Here is a 12,015-nt window from a genome sequence, read left to right on the forward strand (position 1 = left end):
ACAGAGGAGAGGAATGGAGAGTTAATACTTAATGGGTATAGAGTTGCAGCTGGAGAAGATGAAAAAGTTGAGGAGATGGATAGAGGTGATGATGGTCGCACAACTGTCTGAATGTAACTAATGTCACTGAACTGTACACTTAAAAATAGTTAAGATGGTAAAGTTTGTGTGTGTTTTACAATAAAAAATGTTGAAAAGTTACATGCCCTATGATCCCATTTATATAAACATAGGTGAAATAACACGGTAATATAATAATAGACATGGAGAACAGATCAGTGGTGGGAGTGGGGGGGAGCGGGGAGGAGGCATGGCGAGAAAGGTACAGCATAGGGGGCCCTGTGGCGATGCAGTGGTTCTGTATCTTGATTGTGGTTACGTGAAGCTGCACGTGTGGTAAAGCCGTGAAGTACGAAACAAACACAGGCAAAGACGAGTGCCTGTCAAGCCAGTGAAATCTGAATGAACTCTGTGGATTGTACCAGCATCGATTTCCCGGCTCTGCTACTCTCTGCAGCACTGGCACTGTGGGGAGCTGGGTGAAGGGGGCACAAACCTCCCTGTGTATTTTGTCCCCCAACTTCTTGTGAGTCTCTAAGTATTTCAAAATAAATAACAAGCAAAAATCCCAAAAAATCGAAATGCATGATACGTGTACCAGCATTTTAAACCCAATATTCTACCCAATGCTCTTCTGAATTCCTCAAAGAAGAAAACAAATTTAACTGTTTATCACCTTCTTCTAAAGGTCTACATTTGAAGTAATCCTTTAATCACGCTGAGAAACTTACTATAAGAGAAATTACCCCTGTGAGTTGCACATCAGACTTAGATATCAGAATTTATTACATCAGTAATTCAGAGTTACATGGTTGTGGACAGATGTATATACGTAACAATCAGGAAGTGAGGGTAAGCAAGAAGAAATAAGTTGTAATGTATGAAGAAGTACTTCAGAATCAATGAGAAACACCAGCCACTCTCTAGATGCCAACCCTGTCATGATGAACCAAAAACTTAAAACAAAACCAAAAATAGCTATCCACTAGTTTTCTGAAAACAAGAATCTTTCAACCTTTCTCCTGATGCTGCTGGGGTTTTGCGTACTCCCATTATATTCATTAGAAAGAAATTCACTGAATTCAGTAGAAGATTCTCTATAATGGAAACTTTGCAGGAATATTGGCACCAACACATGTCCCTAACTTGATACTAAAAATCAAGGTTTCAGCACTGGGGTTACCTTTCTGAGAAAATTACTTTACATCTGATTATGAGTGACGATTAGACATTTGGACATTTATCAGAGAAGTAATGTTAACTTGGTCTCTGGACACTGCTATGAGAACTCTATCCTCATAGAATTGCAGAATATGGTAAACTTTAGAACATACATACCATGCAGTCTAAGAGTCTTGCTCATTCACAAAACATAGAAACAAACAAAAACAAGCTGAAAACACAGAACCATGCTGAGTCGGTCACTCAGAGAAAGATTTATTACCCAAAGACCTATTTTCGTAACTCTTCATGTGGTCTTGCAGACTCAGTGGCTCAAAGTGCAACACCTACTTCCATTTTTCCCTGCAGGTTATTGTTTTCATATATGAAACCACTGAGGTCAGCCTGAAGAACAGTTCTAGTTCTTTTAGGAAAGGACACTCAAGAGAAGTCAAAACAGCTGAGCCTTTGACAGCCCAGGTGAGGCATGACCATTACCAGACAGCACTGCCCAGAGCAGAGTCACCCCAAATACCTGACGGTCCCACCACCCTACCTGCCTTAGTGGAGGCGGGGATGCCACCTGGCCTGGAGCTCTGCGCTGCCAAGCAGACCTTAGCTAATCCAAAGCTTCCATGCTGTGGATGAAGAAACCAAGGCCCAGAAAGGTCACACCTGTGAGAAGAGGCTGGCTGAGTCTGGGCTCTCTCCCCCTCACACTTTCAACAAAACCAGAAAGTGAAGCCATTCCTGAATAGCTGAGAGCTGCACTGTCCAATTCAGTAGCCATAGTGTGAGGCTATCAAGCACCTGAAAGTGGCTGGTCTGAATTGAGACGTGCTGTAAGTATAAAATACACACGAGATGTCAAAGTCTTTGTATGGAAAAAAAAGAAGGCAAAATAGCTCATTAATTTGTTTAAATTGATTACATGTTGAAATGTTAATGTTCTGATATACTAGGTTAAACAAAATACATTATCAAAATTAATTTCACCTCTTTCTTTTCACTTTTTTAACGTGACTACCAGAAAATGTGAAGTTACATATGTGACTTGAATTATATTTCTGTTGGTCAATGCTGTCTTGAAGAGTACAAATCTGGAAAATACTTTGGAGTCACTTAGAATGACTACTGTATAAATGCTAGTTAATAATTATTTTATAGTATTCCTAAAAAGGCAAGTATTTTTCAAATAATCTGTTGGTCTGTACATTGCCAAGAAAACAAAAAGACAGTCTTAAACACACACAAAAATGGGAGGAGGGAGAGCAGGGGATTAGTAACAAAATTACAAATCAGAATCAACCTACAAAAGGAAAAATGAAAATTACTTCCTCTGGAAAGAAATTCAACCCTCAGAGTGTATGGACTAAAGGAGGGGATGGCAGTCAACTGCTTTAAAATCTCTAAAGGGAAGAAACAGTCTTTCTCCCAGGTCAGTTACTTCATGAGTTTTTGACACTCTGATGTTTGCACAGTGTTCTTAAGCTACTGATAAATAGCTCACACCTACGAACAAATAACCCATGAAGACGTGAAAACAAATTCTGGAAGGAAAAGGCGGAGCATCTCAACTGACAGGCGCCTTACCTGGGCTGACGACCACCCAGCCGCCCCGCTCCTGCTGCTGCATCCACGCTCTCCAGCCTCGGGCGCCCTTCTCCCCAGCCCTGGGCTCTCCACTGTCCCAAAAGGGCTCAAAGAATTCTACCTGTTCAGGTTTAAAATAAAGAGGTTAGTCTACCTTGTACAGAACTGCTAAGTCACTGGGCAAAATCAGTGCTGACTGGCATAAGTGGGGCTTATGATTCTTGAAATCTTGCCTGTCATCAGTCTTGGGAGTAGATATACGATACACAAAACAGAAAAAACAATTAGTGTGACAGGCAGCCACCGAGAGAGGCCCCTGTGGCCCTCCCCTGCCCTGAGGTATTCACACCCTTGAACGTGGGCTGGGCCCAGCGGCTTCTCCTAACAAACAGAATATGGCACAAGGTGATGGGAGGACGCCTCTGAGGTTAGTTACAGAAAGACGGGCCAAGCCCACCAAAAGGGACCTGCAGCTGGGTGGCAGAGGGACAATTTGCCGGTTCTGACCAGGGACAGTGGCACTGCCAGTTCCCTGAATGCCACTGGGCCCCCTAACTGATACCTGAAGTCATGTTGCTTTCAAGACCTTTGGAGGGGAAGGAGATTCAACGTCTTTTTTTTTTTTAATAGAATTACAGTTGATTTACAATATTATATTACCAAAGTTTCAACAGGACAGACTGTGAGCTCTAGAGGTCAGGACCACATCTCAATTACAGTAAACCCCCAGCACCTGGCACTGTGCCCAACACACAGGAGGGACTCAATAAGTGTTTGCTGGGAGACGGCTGAACACGGCTGGCACCCCGTGAACAAACAGGCCTGCAGGGTAAAGCCTGGCCCCTCCCTCAGTCATCTGGCCACCAGGCCTGCAGCGTGTGGGGGCAGTTTGGCGGCAGCAATTCCCTATGGAACAAACGTGAACACTTCCATGAACAGGAAACTGAACATGTCATCACCTGGCAATCAGGACTTTGAAAGTTGGCCAGTAGGGACTTCCCTGGTGGTTCAGTGGTTAAGACTCCACGCTCCCAATGCAGGGGCCTGGGTTCGATCCCTGGTCAGGGAACTAGATCTCACATGCCGCAACTAAGAGATTGCATGCCACAACTAAGGAGCCCGTGAGCTGCAGCTAAAGGAGCTGGCAAGCCGCAACTAAGGAGACCTAGTGCAACCAAATAAATTAAAAAAAAAAAAAAGTGAGCCAGTAACCTGTTCAATGAAAGCTTTTGCAAGAAACCTCTCGAAGAAGAACGAGCAGGCTTCAAAGGGCAGGAGCGGCAGGATGACCCAGCCTGAGCCCCCGTCTGCATCCAGGAGAGCCACAGGAGGGCCAGGCCCTGCGCTCCGAGTGCAGGCAGCCACCTCGGCAAGGGGAACCGGGAGGACTACACTCCCTCTTTACAGGATTTGCTCTCATAAAAGGGATGGCAGGGCTTCCCTGGTGGCTCAGTGGTTGAGAGTCCGCCTGCCGATGCAGGGGACACGGGTTCGTGCCCCGGTCCGGGAAGATCCCACATGCTGCGGAGCGGCTGGGCCCGTGAGCCATGGCCACTGAGCCTGCGCGTCCGGAGCCTGTGCTCCGCGGCAGGAGGGGCCACAACAGTGAGAGGCCCACGTACCGCAAAAAAAATAATAAATAAATAAATAAAAGGGATGGCAGAAGTGCAGTCAAGGAAAAGAAGGTTTGTTTTTTTAAGTGTGATGAATGGTTATAACCAATTCATTTATTCCACAGAAACACAGACCAGTAATCCCAGACTCTGCCTGTTTTCTGTTGTACCACTCTGTTTATGGTAACAGTGTCTCTCAGTTACAAAGGTATGGAATGTCATTAAATAAAAGCTTCAAAGTTGTCATACACATGCTTTGAAATTACAGACCTCTTATTCACTGGGTGCCCACCACCTTCAGCTCGGTGCCAACAAGCACTGGTCCCTACTGTGTGCTGGGAACATGTATTAAGTTGAGGTGTGGTCATGCCCTCAAGAGTATTTAAAGCCTCAAGTGCGTGGGCCAGCCCTGGGTGATGCTTCTGTCCTGGGCAGCGCCCCCCAAGCCCATCAGCAACTGCTCCCACCCCAGAGGGTGTCAGCAAAGGGGTGGGGGTGAGGGCAATTTTGATCCTGACCCCCAGCACATACCCCAGGCTCCGCAGAGAGGCTAAGAACCACTTCTGCAGCACAGCACGTTATTCAAACAGCAAAACGTGTCTTAAAATAACTGTGTTATCTGGCTTATTATACTAATAATCAGTTATACCAATACTAACCGATATTCTTTAACCCAATTTTGTCTAGGAAAAAAAGGTTAAAAATAAGGATGGTAAAAAGTCTTTACAGGCAGTTCATGAAAGCTCCACAAGATGGAGACCATAGCCTGTCACGAAAGACCTTTGAAAGTTCACCATAAATTCAGATGTCCAATCCATCTCTCATCAGACCCTCTTTGCTGAGTAGAAAACTGAGTTTTCTTGAGTGGAAAAAGGGAAAAGAAGGTTTTCTTATTTGGATAGTTCTACGGTAAGTTTTTTCTATTGCTTCACATCACAAATATTGGCAATGTTCCCTCATCTTCTAAATGCCTAACCCCCCCAGCCCTACCCACCCCCAGTCAGGATCAGTGTTGACAAAGCACCAACGTGTAATTTCACTTGCAACTCCAGCAAAGATTTTAGGTGGTGGAAAGGTTCACCAGGGGAGAGACACGAGACCCAGATTAGAATCCACAGAGGCAGGAGAGAGGACCACAGTTTAAAGGGCATGACAACTGCCTGCCTGGAGGGCGGGGGCAACTAGCATTTAAACACGGGCAGTAAGTAAGGGAAAGAAAAGGAACACAAGTGAATCTTTGTATTTGGGGAGGTGGAGGGATCGTCTTTCCTCTCTCCATGTTTCACTACTTTCATTATGGAATTTTCTTTGGATTGCCAGAATATTTCTGAGGAACAATCCTCAACAGGACTGATGTAAAGGAGGATATAAATATTTAAAAAATACGACCACCACCTCCCATTATCCACACCCCCCCACGAAAGAGGGAGAGGGGGAGGGAGAGAGATGGAGATGGGGTGGGGGGACTCAAGCAGGACTTGCACCTGTCCTTTGGTAGGCAGGTCTTTCACACTGTCGGGTTTGAAGAAGGTGAAGTCAACCATGGCCTGGAACAGAGAGACGGCCTTCTCGGAGTGACCAGCCTGCCGCAGAAAGTGGCACTGCTGAAGAAAGAGGGCTGCAGGCAGGGAGAGCAAAGGGGAAGAACCCTGGTTAACACCCAAAAAGGGAGAGAACATAACTCCTACAGACATGCAGTTCAACACCCAGAACATCTCTTCCCTGAAATTAGTGACTGTTAATATTTTCAAAGCTGTGGGACATACATGTCCTGATTTTAAAGGACTCAAATAGTACTGCAATGAAAGTACATTCTCATTTTTATGTGAAACTATCACAGAGTTCGAATAGTAACAATAAAATAAGGCAAGAGGATGGTCTGAATATTGGTTATCAAATACTCATTAATATGAGAAAAATTCTAGGAAAAGGATGGCGTTGTAGATTTTTTATCAGAAAGCAAAGATCTGTACTCAACTGATCACTAGATGGCATTATTCACCAGCAGTTTTCATTGTGTACTCAGTCCGCTGTAAACAAATCAGGGTTCCATGTTTGAAATTTTCAGTTCATTTTAACTGTGGTACAGTTCCATCTACTAAATACCATTAAGCTGTTTGAGCTCGTCACAAAGGATATCAAACATGAGACTCTTTAAGTCAGTGGAGTAAATGCTTATTATTTCTAGAGCAACATATTTCTATCTTTAGAAATTAGTAGCACTATTCGATTGCAGGGATTTGATCAAATAAACACCTGCTACATGCCAGACACTGAGCTAGACTCACCATATCTTATCTTAGCTGACATGCGCAACCATCAGGTAAAGCAGGTATTGCAGTATTGCTGCTGAGGGAGAAACTAGAGCTCAAACAGGTTACGGAACCTATCCAAGGTCACACCAGAACCCGTGAAGGGCAAACTCAGGATTCAAGTCAAGAGTGACACTCTCCAGCTCCCGTGCCTCATTACTGGACAAAATTTATATTCTAGTCTCCTTCAGGACCCGCCAAAAATGGCAACAGTATAATAATAGCAAACACCTGCATCTATCGGTGATTTCCAGCCAGTCAGGGCACCCCGCAAACACTAGTGCTTCAGGCCCTGTGCTGTAACGGGTCAGATGAGCAGTGCAGGCATCTCAATAGAGAAGGCCACCAACAGCCAAAGCAGTTCAGAGACTTGACTACATGTACCTGATCAATAAGTAGAAAAGTTGGAACTTCTAGTCTGGTGATATTTTCCGAACCCTACTGGCTCTAATGCCCCACCACCAAGAAGCTGGAGGGGGAGAACCTGTTATCAAAAGGAGTCATAATATCTTTTTTAAAAATCAGTTTTATCGACTTAGACATTCCTAAAATAAACCGAAAACAAATCTTCATTTTCAACTTAGCCAAAAGAAAGTACAGCCCCTCCTGCCTACGAGGATCTGGTCATCATCTCCTTACCAAACATGGCCTCCTCAGTGCCAGGCAGCTCAGGGTGAGACAAGATGCTGCCGTCCTTAACAGCAGACAAAGTACTCAAGCATTTTCCATAAAGACTCTGAATTTTTGATATGGAAAAGGTACTAAACTGGCTCTGGCAAAATAAAAGGTATTTCTGCCAAAGGGCTGTATTGTTGGGATGTAAAAATATCAGTTTCTGCCACTCTTTGACCAGAGTGGAGGGCTCCCAGAACTCGGTGCAGAGCTGCAGCTTGGCGAGTTTCAGATCCACGCTGCTCGGGTTGCTTTCCACGGCCCGTTCCAGAATGGCCAGCTTCTTCTCCAGAACCAGCCTCAGGGACCGCTTCTGCTTTTCCTGCTCTCCTTCCTCGATGGCGTACAGGCCCGGACTTCTCATGACCTCGTCCTCAACAACAAAAACACCAATTTACAAATGCACATGGAAGTGGGGGACCCTCAGGATTTCAAGGCTGCTTGTAGAGTTGACTTATAAGCCCCCAACGGTTTCTCACCTCTCAAAATGAATTGTTATTCAGACATGTTTGATCTTGTGTTTAGTTCACCTAATTTACCTATCCACTCTCTGTCATTTTAAACTTAGATTTATGTATCAATAACTAGCATGCAATGTCTTGAAAACCTTTTCTGAAGAGCCAGTTTCACCAATAACACAGCCAAATGTAGGACAAATATGATAATTATATAAGTGGTTCAAAACGATAAGTGGGACGAAGACAAATCCATGTGTTCCAGAAGGGGAGCACACAGCTCTAACTACGTCATTGCACGGGCAGCCCCCCTTTGCAATTCTGTGCCCTTCGCATGCTCTGTTTGTATTTCAGGAACGCCTCCCCCTGCCTGGTTAGCATCTACTGTTCTTTCACGATTCTGTTCAAGTTTCACCATCCGTTGGAAGCCATTTCTTACTCCCTAGTGGCAAGTCACCCCCTCATTCCATCCCCAAATTAGATGTTATAGCATTTATTACCCCAGATGGCATTTATCCTTCCTCACTGGGCTTTTGAGTAAACTCAAGGCAAGGGCTGAATTCTAGTTATCTTTAGAGGCCCGGCACCAGGGTTCCTCCTAGGAGCTCAAAAATCACTGCAGAGTATATCAGTGCCCCAAATTAAGACCGTTATTCTAAGGTAAGAGAACTGGGACAGCGATACTTACCTGAAAAGCAACAAATGCCATCCACAGCTGAATATCCCGAGGATTCTCCCAAACCCTCCTGTTAAACTCCTCCACCTTGGCCTTGAGAAGCACGTTCTCTCTGTTGGGCTGTGAATCTGGCTGCTTGGATTCTTGCCCTGAAGGACCCCGGCCTTGTAACCACTGCGTGGTGGCTTCATCATAAATCCCCAGAGGGTTCAACCAGGTTGTAACAGGGGAAACCACATCCTCTGCACCCTTCACTGGGATAAATGAGATCGACTCTGATGAGGGAGGTTCAGTTTTACTGCTAATGGCAACTCCGTCAATGTTCATTAATCCCACACTCTTCTTTGTAAAGTAGCGCTCGACATGCTTGTGTGACCGCTTCTTTGCTGTGGAAGTCCCCTCCCAAGATATACACTGCTTCTTAGGGTTAATGCCAAGGCAGGAGTCTCCTTTCCTCTTGTATCTTATATTTGAAAAAGAAAACAAGTTACTGAGAGAACATGTGCCCTGGATCCAAATCACTGAAGACCCAGCAGACACACTCTGTTCTGCAAGTTAACTGCATACATTCAAATTCACCTTCCCTTCAAATTGCTTCTATTTAGAGAAGTACAAGGATTAGCTGTTAACTTTTCCTGCCTGCCTTATTCCTCTAACATGACTCTTTGTTTACGTCTCATGAATTTAAGATCACGCCTGTCTTCCAGATCTTAGTAACTTATATTCTCCTGCAGCTTTGTACAGCACTGTCCCATACATTATGTCATCTGAACATCACAATCATGTGTGACAGGCAAGGCGGAAATCATCTCCTCTTTTACACCATTCCTAGATGAGGACGCTGAGACCTCAGGTGACGCTAGGTCATCCGTCTCCTAGACCAGTCCCTTTTTCTCAGTACTGCCCTGTGTCCCTACTTAAGATAACAGAGAGGTCTAAGATTCTTTTTTTAATCCTGAAACAAAGTATGTCAAATAAAATTACATTTGGCTATTTTCTACTCTACAGGAAAAGAGGCTGGGTTCTGAAATGCTTTTATGGATCATGTAGGCGTCCCCAGAGTTAAACACGAGACTACTGAATATGTGCACAAAAGCTAAGGAAAACCGTGCACACTTTTTTGTATGTATGTTATACAAACAACCCAATTAAAAAATGGGCAAAAGATCTGAACAGAAATGTCACAAAAGATATGAATGACCAATAAGCACAAAAAGTGGTCAACATCATTAGTCATCAAGGAAAAGCAATTAAAACCACAGTGAGATACAGCACAGGCCCACCAGACAGCTAAAATTAAAAGGACTGACAATACCAAATGTTGGCAAATGATCTGTGGAGTAACCGGGACTCTCATATGCTGTTGGTGGGAATGTAAACTGGTACAATCACTTTGGGAAAAGGTCTGGCAGTTTCTTAAAAAAACTAAACACAGACCTTACCCTATGACCTAGCAATTCTATTCCTAGGTATTTACCCAAGAAAAAGGAAACCACACGTCTACACAAAGAGCTGTGCACAAATCTTCTCAGCAGCTTTATTCCTTACAGCCAAATACTGGAAAAAGTCCAGGTGTCCATCAATAGAAGAATGGATAAACAAATGGTGGTATGGCCATTGATGGAATACTCCCACCAGGAAGAGGAACAAACTACTGATAAATGCCATAGCATGGCTGAAACTCAAAAACATTATGCCGAGTGAAAGGAGCCAGACACAATGGAGCACACGCTATATGATTCCATTTATATGAAATTCTAGAATAGACCATACTAATTGATGGTGGAAAAAAATTAGAATGGTAATCTTCTCTAGGGAGGTGGGGTGTGGACTGAGTGGAAAGGAGCCTGGGGAAACTTCTTGGGGTCACAGTAATGTCCTCTATTTTCATAGGTGTCTGGGTTACACAGGTATATGCATTTGTCAAACTCAGCAAATAAAGATGTGGATTATTACACTGTAAGTAAATTTTAAATCAAAAGAAAAAATAAGCAAATCTTGAACTCTAGCCAATGATATGCACATTGAAGTATTTAGGGGGCAGTGTATTGATTTCTGCAGTTTACTTTGAGACGCATCCAAAAATTAAGATGGGTGGGTAGACAGCCGAATGGACACGTATGTGACAAGGCAAGCACAGAGACATTAATGGTAGAACGCAGGGCATGGTTATATGAGTGCTCACTGTACAATTCTTTCGACTTTGGCTGTATTTTGAAATTTTTTCACAATAAAATGCTGTGGAGAGAAAAAAGCAAGAGAGAGGTGCTGCCATCTTCTGTCAACTCCCAGGGAGCTTCTCTTCCACATCGTCCTGGTCCAGCTCCATCACCTCCTCTCCTTCCTCACTGTCAACAGAGACCTGAGAAGCTCTCTGCTTGCCTGTGCCTCCCCCACTGCTCTACTGTGGTGATTCCACTTTGCGGGAATAGTTTCTCTCACACACACGAGTTTTCTCTCAAACCCTTTCTCTTTATCCTCTCTCCCGTTCCTCCTGGATTATCTCTGGATAATCTCTCTCCTTTCCATTTATGAGTCAAACAACTTTAGCAAAGGGGTGATGAGATAAAATAGGCTAAAACAGCTCTATATAAGCCTTTCAGCCCCTAAGAAACAAATTTTAAGTTAAAAACTAGTTTTGTTTTCCTTAATTACTATCTTATTTTCACTAAAAATGAACAAGATTTTAGATATTCAATCTCTTAAAAAATGTTTTCTGACTTTAAAACTGCATTTTGTAAAACTGATTTTAATAGCTTCCTTTTATAACAAATTTGATGAAAATGATAAAGGAGAAAAAAGAATGCTACTGGCCTACATTATTAAGTATCAACTTTCAGATAATGTGCATATGCATATATTCATATATATACATACACACATCCTTTTTTAAAATAGCTGATATATAGCTTCAGGCTTTCCTCCCTACTTTTAAGCATTTCCCCATACCATTAGTTTCAGAAAATACAATTTTTATTGGCTTCAAACTGGTTCATTGGAAGAGTGTGTCATAATTTATTTAATCATTTCCCTACTGTTGGATATTTAGGTTCTATACAATTTATCACTTATCACAGAACCTCAATAATTGGACAGAACCTAGGATTAATGCAATAGTTCCCCAAATAAAGGCACTTTCCTATAAAATCCTTACCAAATAATCTGCTAGTCTTCACTTGAATAATTCCAGAGGTAGGGACCCCCACTTTGTTTGGAGGGTCAGTGAATGATATCACATGTATCTAATTTAAATAAATTCAGATACAGGTACTTAGTCACCTCCCCCAAAAAAAAGAGAGAGAGAGAGAAAGAAAGAAAGAGTGAAAGAAATGAAAAGAAAAGAAAAAGGGAAAGGGTTTGGGAAGAGAATATGTTTAAATCAAACACCCAGTTCTGCCCTGAATCCACTCAGTGGGTCTGAGCCCCAGAGTAAGCTGGGCTGAGCAACATGAATTTGCCTTTCCTTTGGCGAA

General features: G+C 43.3%; 1 protein-coding gene and 1 long non-coding RNA gene across 3 annotated transcripts in view; both read right to left on the reverse strand.

The window, feature by feature from the left end:
- Window positions 1-12,015, reverse strand: part of LOC309802031 — a 622,798-nt gene that overhangs the window by 541,940 nt on the left and 68,843 nt on the right. The window lies entirely within an intron of this gene.
- Window positions 1-12,015, reverse strand: part of NRDE2 (NRDE-2, necessary for RNA interference, domain containing) — a 48,678-nt gene that overhangs the window by 12,366 nt on the left and 24,297 nt on the right. For both annotated transcript variants that reach the window (XM_082617004.1, XM_082617005.1), the window contains exons 5-8: window positions 8,555-9,005; window positions 7,379-7,784; window positions 5,912-6,045; window positions 2,815-2,935 (exon numbers count right to left, since the gene is read on the reverse strand). In XM_082617004.1, the coding sequence (XP_082473130.1) occupies window positions 2,815-2,935; window positions 5,912-6,045; window positions 7,379-7,784; window positions 8,555-9,005 (1,112 nt within the window). The remainder of the gene's footprint in view (window positions 1-2,814; window positions 2,936-5,911; window positions 6,046-7,378; window positions 7,785-8,554; window positions 9,006-12,015) is intronic.

Source organism: Mesoplodon mirus (assembly GCF_964341445.2).
Source record: "Mesoplodon mirus genome assembly, chromosome: 4".
NCBI classification, from domain to species: domain Eukaryota; kingdom Metazoa; phylum Chordata; class Mammalia; order Artiodactyla; family Ziphiidae; genus Mesoplodon; species Mesoplodon mirus.